Here is a 20,436-nt window from a genome sequence, read left to right as displayed (position 1 = left end):
TGTAGCGATATCAAACAGCGCAGCAGGATGCACCATTCTCTATGGTGCAAGTTGCACACAAAAATTAACTACATCTGGAAGGTATTCTTTACATCAAAATTTTTCAGGTTTTTATAGTGCCCAGGTTTCTTCAGCTCTAACGACTAAATGTGCCTGTCTAGTCTGTAGCACGTCTGAAACAAATCCATGCTCCCTTTTGTCAAGACTGTGCTCTAACTGCTAGACCATATTTTATCAGTAATGCCGAGCTAACATGCAAATCTAAGACAAAATGTGTTGTTAGAGATAATACCTGTCTGGGACAAATTATAGTATAATTGGCGTACTTCAGAGTACCTGAATCCTTCTTCAGGTTTGAAACAGAAACATCAAACTTCAAAGTTAAATAGAACTGAAACTAATTACTCCCAGTTTAATTATTGTTATCTGACTTAAATGACAGAAAAGGCCATTGATGCCCATGAAAAAGAGGGAGAAAGGTGGGTGGGAAAGTGCTCACTTAAGGTACAGCACGAGAATTAATTCATGGCTTGGGCAATGTAGGGAGCTTAACGGGGACTGGGAGAGACACAGGGAGAAACTGGGATGTGTCATAAAATCAAATCATTTGGTGAGCTGATGATGTTTTATAATCTAGTACATTTAGGTGCCAGGCTTATGCCTGACAGATTTATCACTGTAAATGTGTGTTATCAATGAAGACTGTAAATGCTTTTAAGGAAAGTTACTTAAAAAATCCCTATTTTGCGGAGTATTTTATTATTTTGAGAACAGAAAGCGTCTACTAAGAAGACAGATGTCTAAGATTATTATTGTTTATAATTACAATTAGCAGTGAATTACTAAATCAACAACAGCTCGGGGCAGTGCTATTACTGTCACCCTTGGTTATATGCTGCCCACGTGCTTATGTTGCTGGCAAATTCAGCCCACTAGAACGGTCATGCAAATCTCATTGAACGTAAAGCACAAAAATGGAAAAAAACTTGTAACAATACAACACGAATGCAAATTTCAGCTTGTCTTGTGAGATTACATTAAATTAATTTCTACTTGAAATGTACATTAAGAGTAGTTAAATTGCGTAATGCACTTTCAATAACTGTAATGCAGAACCATTCTGTTCTGTGTCAGCTGGCAAATACCAAACCTGAAAATGTGTTGTATCAGAACACTTACTATAACTTTTCAGCCACTTTTCAGCTATACTGGTTAGTATAACTTAGTGGATTTTGGATGGACTGTTTACACCACAGACCACTTACCTTGCAAATTAAATTTATAAAGGAGCAGAGAAAAACAGGGAAAGAGAGGGAAGTAGAACTAAATCTGTCTGTCAAAGTACTTATCAATTCTTCCATAAACAATTCCGTGAAACCAACCCTGACTGGAGGGCAAGCATGCAGTATTTATAAAGTAATACAGATAATCTAGATATTGTACAGTCTCTTCTTAAACATAAATTTTACCAACAGAAGCAGAAGGAACCTATCTTTCCCTCTCTCTACCTCTGTCCCTCTACATGCAAATAAGACTTTTTTTTTTTAAAAAAAAAAAAAAAAGAAAAGTAAGAAGAAGGACAGAGAAAGAAAGCTACACATCTTCTCACCTTTGCTTTTCGAAGTACATGACCTCGACATGGAGAATTATTTGATGAAGGAGGTCGCTTCAGAGCTGCTGCACTGTTCACAGGTATTGAGCACTCGGTATCACTGGTATCACAACTGGAGATTGGAGAGTTTTCCAAAGTTCGATGCTTGAAAATTGGAGACTAATAAAGAGTGAAAACCCTACCTTGAGTTTCCTCCAAATAATCACAGAGGCAGTATTATTCATCTAGACTTAGAAATACAGAAACTATTTTTAAAGAAATCATACTCACGATAACGTTGAATAAATGAAAATGGGGCTAGAACATGCTAGAACAATATTAGAAATAAAAAAAATACAAATTCTGTGTTCTGTGATGAAAATTAAAGTTCATTTTCTGTCATAAAATAACAATGGGTCATAGGGAGGAACTGACATCTCTCTTAGATATCTCTAATACAGCTACCCAGCTGCTTCTGGCACAGCTCCATAGCATGAGCAAGGTTGCCACGCTCCATCAAGAACGTGTGAGCCATTGCAAAGGGTGACAGTGGGACCAAAACAAGCAGGTCTCAGCCACTGCATGATGATTTGGTGTATTTAAAACTTCCTTTGGGATGGAGCAATGTCTCAGTTTATGCTCTTGCAAACTATTGAGGACAATGAGGCATCAATTTTTGTGCCTTATCGTAACACAAATAATAGCTACACACATACTACATACATATTACCTGTGATTCCCATGTTTTCCTGCTCCCATTGCTCTAGAAAGTACACTTCTCTCTACACGAAAACTCTCATTTCACATCCATTTTACTGGAGCCGTTCTAAGCCATGGTACTGGGGTTTGCATATCCAGTGGATTAGCATACCTGTGGGCTTGATGTTCCTGACTTGGGCTCAATAGCTAAGCCCAGTGTGATGCCACCAGCCAAGGCTTTCTTAAGGCTCTCCTTCACCTCAGTGAGTTCTAGCTCCAGGTTTACACGCTCAGCCTCCTTTGCTTTACATTCCTCTTCCAGCTTCTTTAACTTGTCTTCAAGAATTACTTGGGTCTTCCTGCCTGTCATCCACAGAAATGTTATGTCAACAATGAGCTTAAACTGACACTTTCAAAAATTATTTTCTTTTTAACAAAGTAAAGAACAAGAGTTCAAAACATCAATGACTTCACAAAAATGTTGCATATTTTGCAAAAAGCATTTTTCCATGTAAAAATCTAGTAACAGAAACCAAATGTTTTCTTTCAGGTTGCTTCCCAAGATTTCTAATCTAGTTGCAAATCAGTATTTGTTTTGTTATTCTCCCATGTCATGAAAGTATAATTAGCTAGTCACAATAAAATTATTCCTCTGTTCTGCTTAAGTCCCCATCACTGTTAGCTCACAGGTATACATATATATGTATATATATATACACATCAATTCATATAAATGCACACATATATTCATACATTATGTATGTATATATGTATAAAAAGCAAATATAGATATTACAGAGTATAGTTTAACATCAAAGTCAAACAAATATAGACATTATAGAGTATAGTTTAACATCAAGGCCAAACCTCATGTACTGCCACACCTTCATCACACAATGCAAGGCTGGGAAATTAAACATACTGTGGGCAGGATTCAGCACAATAAGGCACCTCATACCAGCATTGACTTCAATGGCAGCGCGTAGATCTTTTCTTTCTTTTCGGAGCTGGGCCAGCCTATTCCGCAGCGCTTCCTTCTTCTTTAGTAGTTCCTCCTCTTTGCTCTGTAATCTTTTTGCATCTGCCTCCACACGATTCTTGCCATATTTGTACTGCTCTGCATCTGTACATATTAAATGGCAGTGATTTATTTGATCCAGTTGGTTCCTGCCTGCTCCCGTTCAAATTTTGATCACAGTTTAAAATGGGACACACAAAAAACCTTTAGTTTTCTCAATTTAACTTTGGGTTAATCAGGCTTTTGTACCATAGATGTTTTTGTACAGATGCTTCCTTAGCTGTTCAGGCAGTCCACTGCCTCAGTGACTTGCTTAAATTAACAGTAAAACCCCAAACTGTGCCCTAGGTCTGAACATCACAAGAAGCACTTCATGAAACTGGTTTAATGCCACTCTTCCACTGGCTTTTTCTGAAGGTCTGTGATTCCTAATGAGCTCTGAAGCACAGCTACAGAAATGCTATGGGACACATAGTTAGTTCTCTAGGTTTCTACGTGAAAGATGAGAAATACCACATCATTTTTTTTTTTTTTTTTTTTAATGGCCTTGCCGTTCTCTGTAGTTCAGAGAAAGAAAAGGAGGCTTCTCTTTATCTCTGAAGCCTTGATTTTTAATTGAAAGTGGTCAAAGGAAAAACTTCTTGGTTGCCATTTTTACCTATTTTCCATTTCTATTTCAAGTACCTACAACACACACCTTTTCTCATCTGACTGAACAGAACACAATGTTACTTTAGAGCTTTCTTTCTTCTTTATTTTATTTGATTTTATAATTTTCCACACAAATGCTTTCTTTTCCTGGCTCACATATATGTGTTCTAATTTATTTCACAGCCACTTCTATACCTGTGCTCCAGCTGTAGACTCAAAGGAAATAGGTCACCACACAGATCAGTTAGTCTGCATATTTGAAGGCAGTCAAATTCACCTAACCCATTCCTGACCAACAGTTGTCTAACCAGTTTTAATTGGTCTTTAGCATCTGAGATGCCTTTACTACAACAACCTATTCCAGTACAAATTGACCTGTGCAGTTAGAATGACACTTTTTTTTTCTTTTTCCTAAAGTCTAACCCAACTTTCCCATGTTCCAGTCAAATCCACGACTTCTTAAAAAATTACCATGGGCTGAAAAAGCCATGTTCATTCCTTCATTAGCAGAAGCCAAATTTTGGAATCTATATCTTAAAAATTATAACTCTTTTCTTGTCTCTTCTTCTTTAAGGAAAACTATCCTTGTTAGGCTTGTTTTTAATTGCTAAAAATTATAGTATTGGAAATTAGACAAGTTTCTCCTCATAAATTCCTTTCTTTCTACAAAATTCCTTTACTGAGCATCTCAGGAAGCATATTTTCATATTACCTACAGGCAATCTACCTGCCCAGAAGAATCCACATTCTGAATTTGCTGTTTATGGATTGAAATCTCATCTAAGGAAGCTTTTGAGCTTTATAGTTATCTTCATTATTTTGTTGTACCTTTTTCTTTTTCATTAAAGATAAGAGTAAATCTGCTTATGAACAATATAATGTTCTAACGCATTTCCTAGCTTCTCATCCCGCTCTTAAACAGAAATACAGAATTACCCTCTGCCTCAAATGAAGAATCATTACTGATTATTTTTTTCCTTCTGCTCTCATGACTTTTGGCAGCCACAGGGCCACATTTCATATTTATCATTTTGCACATCACAACCTTTTATCTCAAGGCATGGCTGGAGTAACATTGAGTCACCAATGTACATGCTATCTCCTATTCAAAACCTTGGTAGACATCTCCTGCCTAGTCTCTCAGACTGAAAAAAAAAAACACCATAGTGGTTCTTTATCATTTGCCAAGAAGACAGCTGCCTTGGGTATCCTCAAAACTGCATTCACGGTGGCACCAGTGAGGAGATATACTTACTGGACGCTGTGCGCTTCACACAGGACACTGACTCAGGTTTCTTCGGTTGGTTGTTTAATGTTCTCACTTTTCCCGTGATCCCATTGGCAGTCGCAGGAGGTTTCTTGCCTTTAAACTGTTTGAAAACAAAAGTACAAATGGGCTCTGGCTATTCCTGTGCCACTAGCATTGCAGTTAACCTTTCATCAAGGGCAAACCTTGACAAAAAAAAAAAAAAAAGTTGCTTGCTCAAAGAACCTTAATAGACTACATTGATCCAGCTGGAGACGGCGCATCCTTCAGGAATTTTGTCTCTGAAAGCTGCCTGCTCAGCAGGATACCAGAAGTGAAAACACTGGGAATCACAGGATAATGAGTGGATGAACACCCCATCTCTAGTGATATCCTGGTTTCCAAATTATTCAAAACTCTAGCATTTACTGTACTAAGCCATTGTGAGGCAGAAGAGTTTTACATCATAATTTCACACAGTGAAGTTTCATGAAACACAGGTTATTCAAAGTTAATTGCATACAGAAAGACCCAACATGGTTTGCCACACCGAAATTTGACACTTTCTTATTTACTATATGGTCTTTCCATCACTGCGGTACATGGATTTATTATTTTTCCAATGATACCATTATTGCACATTTTAAAATATTAGGAGTTAATGCATCAACCTTTAGCTGCTAGTTAAAAGTTTTCTTTCTTTAAAAAAGACAAACCCTCATAATGGCCAGACAGGTCCAGACCATCTTGGAGGTCTTTTTCAACCTTAATGATTCTATGCTTCTATAAGATTACCAGGAAAAGTATGTTTTACATCCAAGGGGAGCAGTATGGACTGAAACCTGGGAGAAGAAATGCTGTCCTGCTTACTCCTGGTGTTTCCATCTGGAATGTGTTAGACAGGCATGAGGCACACCTGTGCCACGGTATTTTCACTTGCTTCTAAAAGCTTTTGAGGACTGAACTAAGAGTGCAATGAGAAGCCTGCTGCAGCAGAGTAGGATCAGCAGAATTTATTGCAGAAGCCCCTTCTTTGATTATGCAGCTTCGCTGAATGCTAATATTTGAATATGAGGTTTTTGTAGGGTTTAAGTTAACACATAATGCAAGAGGTACCTTTCGCAAGGGAAGTAACTCTTATCTAACTGTTCTGTTTCAGATTAGATTGAAAGTCACACAGCTCTGTGATACTTTGACAGGCTTATGACCAGCTTTTGGAGACTGTCACAACCAAGCCCTATATCACTTTTTTTTTTCTTTCCTAGTCATTATTCCTTGCCTAAGGAGACAGAAAGAGGCTTGATATGAATTCAGGTTAAGTTTAGAAGAAAAAAAATGTTTTTTGTTTTTTTTTTTTTGTATTATCTGCAATCTGTAAATTATCAAGAGCTTGTGAGGAAGGCCTTCCCCATGTGCCACAAGGAGACAATACTTCCACAGCAGAATTTACAACTTAGCAAAACTGTTTTATGGGCAGTAACTTATGACTAAACCTCAAGCACTTCAGTGCTCAGATTGGGTGAAGTATTCCAACATCCTTAAGAAAACAATCAGATAAACAGAGCAGAAAAAAAAAAAACACAACATTTTGTCAAGTATTAAATAGTACAGTACCTGCGAGACCGATCCCCTCCCCACAGCAGAGGTATTAGTGACAGACTGAGCAGAAGACAGATTGGATGAGACAGGGTGTTTGTAATGGTTAGAGGAGAGTTTGTCAGTAGATAACCTATTGGTTTTTCTGTCAGCTGGCGGATAGCGTGCAAAGATTTTTGGAGACGGCAAGTTATCGTACAGGCCTGCATTATCATAAAGCATTTCTTCTCCAATGTTCCTGCTACGGGAAGAAGGAAAGCCATCTTCTGGTTCCCACTGCAACACACACACTTTGGCAGTTAGTAAACAATACACCATGCAGAACCTAAATGAAATTAAAACATTAGTAAGATTTTTGACCATAGTAAGCCCTCTGCATTTAGCAAGCATATGCTTATTGCTCACACTTGAAGCTAACTACTTAGTAAGGTGGGAGAAGGCACAGTGTGGAAAGGAAGCAGTGCATTACATGGTTTATAGCCTTTGCATTCCAAATAGAATGAGCAAGCCAGTGCTATCCTATTACTTTCCCTGTTCACAGATTGTACCATCAGTGTTTAGCTCTAACACTGAGAGGGCGCAAGGAGAATGTGTTAACAAGGGATATCCACGGGCTGTGCAGATGAAGTTGTGGGATTACATCTGGTACATAAAGTGTTAAAAGTAATAATGCCTATAATGCCTAACAGCTAGCTGAAACTGAGTTTTGTTTGTTTGTTTGTTTGTGTTTGTTTGTTTGTTTGTGTTTGTTGTTGTTGTTGTTGTTGTTTTTCCTTCTTCAGGCTATATGTCTTTCCAGTGAATACCAGCTGCTGGAATGTTAGTATTACATTTTCTTTGCTGGAGGATTATTATTCTGAGCTAACTATCTAAAATAGCTACAGGCCATTTCCTTTTTTTATTTTTTCTTCAGAAAAATGGAAAGCTCAACAACAATACTCCAGTGATTCATTCAATCAATCTTAAAAGAAACCAAAGGACTGGTTGCCAAATATCCTTCCTTAATCCATCCTGGCTGTGGCAGTATGCTACTCATACAAAGGCTTAAGCACATCCAAGAGCTACACACAGAGGCTACTCACCCCCCATGCTGTTGCGTGCAGTTCCCAACAGGTTTTTTTTTCTTACTTTCTGACATTACTAAGACATGATGGAGGCCTGTACTTGCAGTCCACTTAGCACTTTGAAGCAATGAATTCTTCTGAGCGCAGCCTTAGTGGGGGCCCTTATGAAGAGCCCAACTTAAGGGCTTCCATATCTCGCCTGTAAATTTTCTTGAGGACCACGTATTACTTTGGGTTAATATCCATTATGTGTTAAATGCTATTACACAGCTGCCTATGATTAGCTCTGCAAGTTAGGAGGATGGAAGTGAGCCCTGTGACTCTCCTTTGGGATCTGCAGTACCTGCTCTCATGAGGAACGAAGCCCCAGGGACGGAAAAGTGTTGTTTTTTGTTTGTTTGTTTGTTTGTTTTTCAATTGAGACCAACAAGTGCCCAGTGTAACAGAGTACTCAATTTTGCCAGGTCTAGTGTGATTGAAAAATACCGCCTTAAGACAGTATCATATTCAAGGACTTGGCAACAAGTTGTCAACAGGCAACTGCTTTCTAAATGCACGTTGGCTCACATGCAGGTTAATGTAAGCAATATGTCCCACGCCCCTAATACCCTATAGGTGTGAGGGAAGTTTGCAGTCCCCAGTCAAAAAAATAGGACTTAATTTGGAAACTGCCCAGTGGGCCTTTTTAGATAATATAATTTTCAGATGTCCATGCATTCAACACATGCAAACCATTTGTTCTGTGTAAATTCAATTCTTACCGATCCATTTATGCAAGGAACATCATCATAATGAAGTGCCATTCCACTTGGACATGCGTAGCCATTGGCAGTGCTTCCCCGGTACGGATTTGTGGATATAACTCGCCTGTTCATAAAACTGAAAAAGGCAAAATAAAAATAATAAAAAACAGCACTTGAACCGAGCCTAAATGATGATTCAGTGGTATGTTCCCTGTATCTGATTTTGTAGTCTGGAAGCTCATATCTTCTCTCCTTCTGCAGAAAAGCTGAGGACAGTTTTCCCTTTGCTACTCACATGTTACTGCTAGCAGCCAATATTACACCATATGTTTCTGTATTGTATTCTTACAGCAGGGATAAGGCTGTGTGAAAGCCAGGATGGCAACAGCTGTAACTGCTCAGTGGCATGTTTACATGGGAACCTGCTGATATATGTTATAAACCAGCTTGCCAGTGTCACATAAATGTTCCCTTGTTGTCTGCATGGGGGATAAGCAGGTGTTTCTGAGTGCACGCATGTCTGGGGGGATGAGAACTTGGAATCTGGAGAAACAATAATTACATCCAGCAAAAAAATTGAAAAAAGAAGTGGAATTTGGATAAAATTTGAGTCAACACATCCATCAAAATTTGCAGGATAATTTATTCCCCAAATTCTAGGGATTTTTCATGTCCACGTCAGAACTTCTGGCTAGGTAGAGTTTGCACAATGGCACTATGCTTCCCAGCTCTCTGTCTGGGTAACTGTGCACGCAAATACTCCATATTCTCGTTATTGCTATGTTTCACACAGTGGATGTGAACCCTCTGAATGCTTCAAAAGGCATATATATTTTTCATTTAGTTTTCTCTTCCCAAAATTTATCTTGTAGTTTGTGTTACTGGAATTCTGAAGAATATCACAGCCTACAGCGGGCTTTATGTTGGGAGCAAAGATCTAACAACACACAGACTGACAGAATCAGACCCAATAGCAATAACGACCCCAAGAGGTAGTTTTCCTTTCTAGCAACCTCTGAAATTGAATGAGGTATCAAATGAGATCCCAAATAATTCCTACAGATTCGGGTATATGTGAACAGGAAAACAAAGCTTTCCATCTCAAACAATGGGACTATTCAGGCTCTGTGGTGATATTCATAAAATATGACAAAAGCCCTACTAAACCTGAGAGGGTCTTCTGTAGTGCTGGCTGGAGCTCAAAAGTTCTGTGGTTTCAACATTTGCTTTCTTTTGGCTTTGGAATAACATCTAGTTCACTGAATTTGTTATTCAGAGGGAGACAGACCTCATCCAGCTATGGCTCACCTGAGCCATGGGAGAGCCAGGTTCACTGGAGGGATGAACCTGTCTGGTTGAGTGTGAGCCTTTTGGGTCTGCCACAGCCCCAGTGAACGCACAGCACAGGCAGTGCATGGGTGGAATAATCATTAGCTAGAAGATTTTCTTGTTAAAACAAACAAACAGTAAAGAGCCTAAGATAAATGCCATGATAAAAATGTTTATCATAGCTCATACTTCATTAGACATTATTAAAGGGCTGCATTTGTTTATTGCTCCTCTTAATGAAGAACATTAGTCAAGTGTTTCTGGTTAGTCTGAAGGACTGCATTTGGAGCTGTTATTGTAGCTTTATTTATTTATTTATTTAAGTAGCTTCATTGAGAGTAATGCATAATAGCCAAGTCTGAAAACTGGGATATTCATTAATAACATCTGATGCACCTGCAGTAACTGTTTCCACCACCACAGTAAGCTAACATTTATATAAGTATCTGCAAACACTTCATAAGCATTATTTCACTAAGCCTCTCCAAACCGGTTTACAGAGGGATCCATGTAAAATAATTGTATTCTGAAACTGCTAGATGGGAAAGCCAATGGAAAAAAGTAATTGGAAACAACTTTTATTCAGCCTTTCCTAGATGCCTAATGATTTACATACAGGAAATTGATGGGATTATTAATGCAGAGCCAATCACTTGGCACAGTAACAGTCTCAGGAAAAGAATAACTAATAAATCGAAGTGGCTGAATGATAACCAATGCTGTAATGATAACTGTTGTTAATTTGGAATATTGATATTTGTCCTATAAAGGGCGGCAATAATATTTTGTTTACACAAGCATCATTGTCGTTTCTCCTTATTTTCTAGTAGTTGAAAATCAGCAGATGGCTACCCTACTTGCTTATTGACAAGCTTACAGTCTTTTTAAGACACCCAATGAATTTTAACTAATTCTTAATAGGGGAATTCTGCTATTTTGCAAGTTGTTTGACATTCCTTTCTAACATGTGGTCTAGTTGCATATGTTTTTTCACTTGGCTCCAATTAATATCACATTTGTTCAGAAAAGGAAAGCCAAGCAGTATTCAAGGGGAAAAGGTTTTCATTCTGTTTCTTTCTTAAATGTGGTTATTGTGAGATGCTGACTGAAGCAAAAATACATGTCAACATAGGGTAAACTTTTTGAACCCTATTAACTTCAAATATGTAATATAAGTCTATAAGTGAAGTGCATTTTGATTCTATCAAAATTATCTTGGTTTTTTGTTTGTTTGTTTGTTTTGTGTTTTTTTTTTTTTTTTTCAAAACTGCGATTGTGATAACATTGAGTCATTTCCTATCAAAAGAAGTTCAAGCTAGATCCTGAATGAAACTGTGCATTTTCCCTTTCTAAAAGCTCTTTTAACACATAGCTAATGGAAGAAGAGCCTTCTTTAGGAAAGCTCTGAAGCTTTTGCCTTTTTTTTTCATATTCATTCTGTTTAAAGTTATGACAGGCAGATGGGGTGTGATTCTCTAACGTATTGTCATGCGAATTCCATATTTGTGGAATTTGAAGGAAGTCTCATTTGGCAGAGATGAGGGATGACGTCTCTGCAAACTGTCTTGCCAGGCAACCCCTCCTGTGACCCCTGCAAACTGCGGAGTACATCTGTAGCAGGAGATGTTGTGTGTCCCAATTGTTCCTTCATTCCCATTTCTGAACAATCTTATCTAGCCAAGGAAAAATGACAGTCTCATCTCACCAGAGATTGCTTTAATGCCAGAATTAATTAATTAATTTACTTTGAACATGTAAATCACTCTATATGCTAAGTATGCATTACTTTTTTCAACACAGGATTGGTGATGGGGAATTCATTGGACTGATTTGCATTTTAAACATAATTTCTGTGCTGTACCCAAGACTCCTACCCAATTTCCACCTCCTAAATTAAAAACTAGAAATAAATTGAACTGGAGCTTGATTAAGTTTTTAATTAATGAGAAAAGAACTTAAGAAGGAAACATGGAGAAGGTGACTACTCAAGATGTAAATTTGCTGCACATTTTTAGTGGTTCTGTTCAGATACAAATATTAATATAGCCAAGAAGTAAATAATTTTAAACTGCACGGATGCATAGTTATTTACTTTTCAGCATTTATCCTCTTCTAGTGATAGCTCCAGGACTTCAACCAAAATAAAATATTAAAATATAGCATTTAGTAAGGAGACTTACTGGAAAAAAAATGAGTCAAGATTTGAGTAAAGTTGGATTGTGTCCGCGTTTTTACAGAACTTTAGCAGGATGCCAACAAGATAATCTTAAACACATCTATCATGCTGTGATGCTGAGACACTTAAGGATTTCAAAATCTGGTAAAGGGCTGGGGGGATTTGATAAGCTCTGTTGGCACCAGAGTTAATGTGCAGATATAAATTCTCACGGTACTGAAAACACGCGGGCAGCTGAATGCCTCTCACCAGAAGGTCTGTTTTGCAGCCTGGATGACGCTTGCCGTCATTTCCACATCGATGTAGTCATAGTGCAGAGCTCCAGGGTCTGTTGAAGATCCTGTTTCTGCCAGCAACATCCCTATCCATCTGCCCATGTCTTCAGAGGAAGATGCCTGCAAGGAGAGGGCAGAAGCATACATAAGGTCTTTAGTCAGCCACTAAATTGAGGTTGTCACAGAATTATTTCAAAATGTTGCATTCTTCTTGGCTGACAAATTGCTACCATATTATATGAGAAGCTCTGGCTTTCTTCTGCTGAATTTAGGAAACCCAGGATTTCTCACTAAATCTGCTTTGCTAGAAGTGTACTTTAAGTAAGCCATGTGCTCATCAGTTATGATGTAATATGAAGTGGGCAATCTCCATAAATGAAGAAAAAATAATCACTTATGGCTAGTTGATTTAAATTCAAGTCATGCTTATATTAGACCTCAGAAAATTGAAAACTGTAACAGAACTATTTTCCTAGGAAAGGCCAAGGGGTTTTAGTTAGGATGAATCCTGAGAATAAAGTATTATTGCCAAGTAGAAACAAGGAAAGAAAATAATGTTTGTTTTTTGAAAAATTCCACTTGCATTTGTCTAGCTGATGGCATTTATTTTCCTAGTGACACAAATAAAAACAAATACTGTTAAAATATGTTTTTTAAAAATCATATTTTACTTCAAGTCACTAACTGCAAACTTAAACAGCAGCAAAATAAACAATTGAAAAAAAAGGTGGGAAAAAAGAAAGAGTGTGGTTTCTAAATTTTTATTTATTTATTTATTTTAACATTTCATGGCCTTTCATAGCTCTTTCAGCCGCTTTCTAGTTTTTCAAATTCTCTGAACTGCTCACATGCAATAGGACTTTTTGCAAGGACATGAGAATAGTATGACCTACAGTGGGAAAACCAAAGTGGTCTAAGTGCCTGTTCTGCCACTGAAAACAAAAGGTTGCCTCCTGCTAAATCTTCACTCTGCTTGACTTTAAGTGGCTTTGCATTTCAGCTTTCAAAATACAATGAATACAGCCCCCTGCAAAAATCACATTTCAAAGTCCAGTTTTGACAAGATCTGAAAACAAGGTCTGACATAATTGTTTAACTTCATTTTGGCTTTTCAATCACATCTTGCACTTGAATTTCTGGCAGAGATGTTAAATGCTCTAAATAAGACTAGACATAGCCACTGAAGGCAATTTTGTAGATCAGATGGGTTTCCTCTACCAGTTTGCCAGTCATCAGCAGTTGCCTACTGTTTTAGAACTGGGATCCCATCAGACTGGATCCTTCCCCAGGTCAGATCAGCAGTTGTCCAGGCTGCAAGGACTACCACTGTGCAGCTCCCATTCATCCAGGCACACTGTTACTGTGCAGGTAACACAGGTGAAGGTATGACTTCTGTGGTGCTAGGAGTATGTCACTGAATACACATGCAGTGTATAATGAGACTCACAAAGTTGCTGGCATAATGTCTTTTCCTACTGTAGAACTACATTAACTGAAATTCAGGCTGAACAATAGTTCATGTAAGTAGCAGACAAATGAGGGTTAAGATCTTGAGAGTTCCCATCAACAGTGGTCCATTATTTAATTATTGAGAAGTTATTTATCCAAAGTGATTATAATTCTGATACAAAAGTGTGCCTAGAGAAGAATCACAGAGATTTTAGTACCAATTCAATGGAACACCAATGCAGGGAAAAAAATCTTACAGAGATTTCTGAACTGCATTATACAACTTGGCCCTAAATCTCCGTTCCTTCTTTGATTATAATTCTTTTTTTTTTTTTTTTCCCCTCCAGTATTTATTATCCATCTCAGAAATAATATTATTCCAAAGATTTTTGAAATGGCCCGTTAGTATGGAAGTGCTTCTCTAATTTAGCTTGTGGTAGTCCCTAAAAGTCATAGCCATTAGCAGCCACGGCACCTCAAGCACAGCAACCTCCTGCCCATTCCGAAGCAGCCGGAAGGTCAGGGGATGCTTTGAATCCAGTCCTGGGATGACTTCACAGCCACGGAGAGGGATAGAAACAATATGTGTCTTCAGATCTGTCCTGTCCTTGTGGAAAATGAGTTTATTATCTTTCACTCGGCACCAGCGCTCACGCCAACGGTTATTTGAGAGCACATTGAGATATCCTGCAACAAAATGAAACATAGGATGTTTTACTCCTGACTTTTTTTGGAAAAAAAATACAACTTACTTTTCAGTGTAATGCTAGAATTTAAACAACTTATTGCTCTTACAATAGAAAGTCCAGATGGGTTTTATGAAGACAAGTAAATGACCCTGCCCCACAAAAAGCATATAAAGATGTGATCCTGCTCACCTGCAAGTGGCTTTCTGTATCAGTCACTGCAGTGGCTGGGTGAGCAGGAGCTCACCAAACCCCAAGACTTTAGTAAGAAGGGAAGAGGGAGAGTAGTAACAAGTAGATACACAGCTGATGTGCTCACACAACTTTTTCATAAAAGAACCACTTTCATGGTAATAATGGTTTTGATAACTGTGACTGCCCAAATTTTCTGGGAAAATCACAGTTCCCATTATATAATTAGGTCATGAGCTGGCTTCTGTAACATCCACAGTCAGAGTCCCGAAGACCTACTAAGCTCCTTCCACTCAATGACAGTTCATTCTGCTTTGCCAGGAGGAACAATTAGCACAGTTAACTGTACACAATGATGTTACTGGTTCTGATTTCATTTAGAAAGAAGAATGCAATACTTCTAAAGAAGAATTTTAAGGGTCACTACTGATGCCAACAGAAATAAAATTAATATTGGCTTAAAAATTAAGAAATAAATACATATAAAATGTAACTACAGTTTACACAAGCCTTTTTTTTCCTCTTTTTTTTTTTTTCACTGAGAATACTACAATACCCTTAGAACAAATCAACATTACGTGACTAAATTGCATTTTAAATAAACTCAGCTTTTCATATCATGTTCTATAACAGATGCAGACAATATCTAGGCATATGGAGTCAGAAAATGAGGAGCGTCTTTCCTTCTCTGTCCCACAGCGACAATCATTCCAGACTCAGCTGTAAAAATCAGGACAACGAACACCCAATTTTGCTGTCTTATTTCACTTGTAAATGGAGAAAAAAAAAAAAAAAGCAAACAAAAACCCCTCCAACACATATATTTTGCTTCCACATTACAGCTAAATGCATACAGCATGTTTCCAAACATGCTATGAAGAAAGAGACAAATAATACCTTCCACAGGCCAGAATTTATATATATATATATATATAAAATCTTCTACCTCAGGTCTGATTTTCATTTAAGCACTTAATCATGTTGGATAGCTATCTCTTTGGTTTTCATTAAAACTATGACTTATCATTGTTTTCTCTGGATTTCCCTTCCAACATTGTGATTCCAATGTCAAAGCTTGATCCAACAGGATATAGCAGATCAGAATTGCGCACATCTTGGAAGGTGCCATAAAAAAAGAGGATGTGCACAATCCTGTTATTTTGGCTCCTTGTGATGATCACACTCCAACTCTCCTTCCTCCTCCTGTAACAAAAACCTGTATAGCTGTGCATTATAATAGAATCCCTAGAAATGGAAAACCCTTCATGTGTGAGCCAGCTGGCTTGTTTTGGAAAGAGTCCTTTTTTCAGACAGTACTTTTCCCCCACCTCTGCTCCCAATGCAGCTCTAAAAAAAACACTCTTCCAAACTCTCATACTTCACTTAAATAATCAGGACTGCATACTTGTCCTCCACAATACCCCTACTTAAAGCTTCAGAGCTTGACATGACCAAAATGCCTTGAGCATGTTTCTAGTTGGGGCATTATCACTTCATCTCAGTCCAGGTGGCTGAAGACCAGTGATGCTGTAGGGAAGAACTTTGCCATGACTCTGAGTGCAGGCAGTTTTCCATTTCCACTCTAACTGTGTGTCCTCTGCAGCCCCACTGCGCTTTTCCCTTTGTTCATGGTAGGCAGAGCCTTCTAAAGTGTAAAAGCCTTCAACTATGGAGAAACCTCCCAGAGGGTATTGCACTCAGCCAAATTTCTAGTGGTGAGAAACTCCTTTTGCAAAGACTTCCTGCAATGACCAAAGCCTAGACACTTAGAATATATTTTTCTATAAAATTTGCAAGTGGTGTAGAGTAGAGCCAAATGCAGACAATAGTAATGGCTATATTTATGTCCATTTCTGAAATAATGATAGAAGTACTAGGAATTATGTTGCACAGCTGTGGTTAACATATCACATAATATGAAATAATCAACAGACTGTGAGACCCAGGAAGTTAGAGGCTTTATGGAAGCCAGATGCTTCGGACAATGCGTCTGGCTGGACACAGCTTTTACCAGCTGTTCTTTTGCTTGATAAATCACATCTGTACTTAGATGATGTATGGACATATATGCACACACTTATTTAATCACAGATTGCTTATGGGAATGATTCCCAAAGTGTGGCTTGGGAGCCACCTGCCATCTATGAAGTTCTTGCTGGTGGTCTACTGATCTGTTTCTTTCACACTTGGTAAGCATCCATCACACTTTGTGCTGCCTAATCACAGATTTCTGTGTTTCCCAGAGATTTCCTAATCAATTAAAGGGGAACAGGCAAATCCAAATTAAAAATCCAATGCAACTGATTTACATCTGTCTTGCTATGGAACTTTTTTGGAGAAGGTTGGAAGAAGAGTGCAAATTTATTCAAATAAATAGGTATTACTTAACATTGGAACACCAAAAGGAGAACAGAAGAATGTAAATATATTGCATTGTTTGAAAATAGCAGAGCTGTGATGACATCAGCTAAATGCATTATACAAAGTCCTAATTGGTAAGCAAGCATTAACAGCTCAGATACATAACACAGGCATTTTCTACATGTTTTTTTCATATACTTTATTTGTGTTGCCAAGCAGTACAGCTGTTAGTAGGAAAAATCAACATCATCAGTTAAAATAGCTTACTATAAATTTGTTACTTCATTCAAGTTTTGCCCCATATGTACCACTTTGGAAACCACAACTACAGTCAAATCACTTTAGCTGAGGCCAGTTGACTGCTGTCATGACTGCCATTGCATATAACCTCATCATAAAACGACCTGGTGCCTTCCCAAGAACCTTATTCTAAATCCTAGTGTAAATTTATTTTATAATCTAGCCTATATTCATTTTATACCCGTTTGAAAACAGCTCTTGTTTCCTTCAGAGCCTGTGCTACTGTTTTATTAAAAAAGTAAAGCACTTTTAGTCTCTTTTCAAGTGATACGCTCTTGATTACTCTCTTCCTCTTTCATCAGGTGCATCCTTCTGATGTGGGGATAAGAATTACATCAGTAAAAGTAAACTTATAGGAATTTCTAGCTTAGAATTTTATAAAATTTTAATCACATGCTACATTTCAGACTTAAAAAGAAAAATCACTTACCACATGTTGGTACATCTTCTTCAGCTGATGAGGTCTGTTCATCTGTTGATGGCTTTTTCTTTCCTAAACCTATGATCTTTGTTATCTTTTTCCCTGTTACTTTTGTCACAGTGCCCTTGGCTTCTGATTTTGAACTTTTTTTCCTCTTTACTGTGAAGAAAGCAAAAGTGTGTATTTTAGTGGGTTTAAATTATCCAATCAACAGAGGGAACCTAAGTAAAACTAATAGTTCAGGTATCCAGAAAAACAAAAATCAAGCTTCTAATTCATTTTAATTTAATCAAGCTTAAAGTCTCTTTCCAAAGCAGTCATCATCTAACTTATCAATATGAATGAACTACTTACCTTATATACACAAGAATAAAAATCCAGCCAGATGATCAGTCACCATTCTAAACATTTACCTCAAAATATTTCAACAGTTAAATATTTAACAAAGACAGAATATGCTTGCCTAGCAAAAGTGGCCCTGCCGTCAAGGAATATAAACAGAATGGGCCTTTTAGAAAGACAAGACTTATAAATTAGCAATTAACAATTAGATGAGTGGGATCAGTATAAGCATTCAATGATTAAAGTTCGCACTTTTTGCTATCTTACAAGCTTACATGAAAAAGCTTGCTGAAAGGAGGGATTTTGTCAATTGCCAGTCTATGCTTCCATTAATGTGTTACTAGTAAAATTACAGCTGTATGCATTGAACCATGGTGAACTACTGGAAGTAACATGGCAAAGACAACGGATATCATTTTAAGAAGTACCTATCTGACTAAAACCCTAACTAACTAGTTGAAAAATATGGAAAAAGCTTTCTAAAGCCAAAAAGAATTAAAAAAAAAAAATACTTTGCAAAACAGACTCCACCCCCCAAGAAAAAAAAATCATCTTCATTTCAGAAATGATGTTCAGTGGATTTGAATTCCATCAACAGAGCAAAAGTTACTCTGATAACTGTCAGGGTAGCAAATTTACCCATGAACTTGCACTGATTTATGATTTTGATGAAAAATACATTTAAAATAGTTACTGATTGAGCTGCTGTAAGTTTATCCCTGACCTACCAACTCCCTTTTCTACTTCCCCAAAACAGAACATTTAGTGGTTATGGACTTGTGTAAACTGAAGAGGAATAGGACAAAATGTTCACATGAAAAATAATTATGAACTGATGAACTGGGAAGAAGAATGCATGGAAAACAGAGTAGCAGTTTGGGACTCACAATGGCATAATTTATCACGTTTAGTTTAATTGTTAGCAAACATGGAAAATGATTTAGAAATTTTATCTATAGGCAAGACTGTACAAATAAATCTGCCACCTGCTACATGTGGTGCTGAGGGGGAAAAGGTGTTTTTGGGGAGTGGATAGCTTTTGCTCCAGCAAACATCAATGCAGTGTGTGCAAGCAAAGGTCCAATACTCGCTTCCTGAGGAAAGGCTGTTTACAACTTATCCAGAGCTTTCCAAACATGAAACAAACTCCCATGGTTGAGGGAGCTATTTTATTCTGCTGTAGAACAGAGAGGCAACAGAAACAAGGCCTTCATGACTTTATGTTTCAGACTCTCAGAGATATACTGATTGCATGACTGCAAGTGATTTTTGTCACAAAAACCTTTTCTTCTCTTTTCCTTCCCACAGCAAAACAAGAAGCTGGTTGAGTGGCAGAAAGGCTGGTCCATGGGTGATGTACAGCAAAGCAAGCTCCCTTAAGCATTTCCTTCCCATTGTTTAAAACCAATTAAAAATATTGCAACTTCACCCAGAACCACATAAAATAATGCCGAAAATATTTTAATCTCTTTGTAGTCATTAATGTCTGTTAATATTATTACTACACAGTTGAAGGTCATAATTTTCAAAGCAACTGGTATTTTTAACTTCCCTTCTTGAGAAATCTGAGGTGTGCTGGCTTTCTAGCAGAGCATGCTCCATCAGCATGCTTCCTGCAGGGCACCTGAGGTACCAGCCACTTTTGGACATCTTGGAGAACACCCATTCAGCTTATGTACCACTGAGGTACTCAGCAGGCTCCAGAGGTTAAAACAGTACTGAGCTTTTTGAAAGCTAAGTGGAAGACTTCGTGCTGTGGAATCTGACCATGTGCTGCAACTTCTACAAACCACCATAGCTGGCAGTGTGCTGTACTGTTGGGTATGTAAGAAATCTTTATGGTCAGGAAACGTTGGAAAATAACACAGGAAGAAGACAGTGAGAGAGTCAAAAGGCAAGACAGGGCTGGCACCAAAGCCAGTATTGACACATTGTGTTCTCAGCGGCTCACATTACCCTCGTCTTCACAGCTGTAGAAAAATGTCAGTTTTGTGTATCTAAATGATACCATTGCTACACATCAAGCTAAGGAAGTCACAGAGGTTTCTTTGTTTTGGGGAGGATGGTGAGATGTGGGGATGGAAGTATAGGGGTTGAGTTTTTTACATATAACTCAGACAAAATTCCCTCTGGGTTTGGGATGTGCCTCTGTCAGATTATAAGGAATATAAAATATGCACAGCTCCAAAGTAGCATGTGTAAAATTATATGATTATATAAACCCATTGATATTACATGATTAGGTACATTTTAATATGTTAATATATATAATCATACATAATACTCATTTTTACATG

The 20,436-nt window shown here is 37.7% G+C and overlaps 1 protein-coding gene across 4 annotated transcripts in view; it reads right to left on the bottom strand.

The window, feature by feature from the left end:
• AFAP1 (actin filament associated protein 1) overlaps nt 1–20,436 on the bottom strand; it is a 117,723-nt gene that overhangs the window by 6,301 nt on the left and 90,986 nt on the right. For 3 of the 4 annotated variants that reach the window (XM_084517063.1, XM_084517065.1, XM_084517064.1), the window contains exons 9-17: nt 17,807–17,956; nt 14,313–14,524; nt 12,363–12,508; nt 8,627–8,744; nt 6,820–7,077; nt 5,215–5,329; nt 3,249–3,413; nt 2,463–2,653; nt 1,610–1,771 (exon numbers count right to left, since the gene is read on the bottom strand). In XM_084517063.1, coding sequence (XP_084373189.1) covers nt 1,610–1,771; nt 2,463–2,653; nt 3,249–3,413; nt 5,215–5,329; nt 6,820–7,077; nt 8,627–8,744; nt 12,363–12,508; nt 14,313–14,524; nt 17,807–17,956 — 1,517 coding nt within the window. The remainder of the gene's footprint in view (nt 1–1,609; nt 1,772–2,462; nt 2,654–3,248; nt 3,414–5,214; nt 5,330–6,819; nt 7,078–8,626; nt 8,745–12,362; nt 12,509–14,312; nt 14,525–17,806; nt 17,957–20,436) is intronic. The other variant, XM_084517066.1, reaches the window with a different exon arrangement.

The sequence above is a fragment of the Aythya ferina genome (assembly GCF_964211825.1).
Source record: "Aythya ferina genome assembly, chromosome: 4".
Taxonomy (NCBI): domain Eukaryota; kingdom Metazoa; phylum Chordata; class Aves; order Anseriformes; family Anatidae; genus Aythya; species Aythya ferina.
The sequence above is the reverse complement of the archived record's forward strand: the minus strand, read 5'-3'. Positions and strand labels throughout refer to the sequence as shown.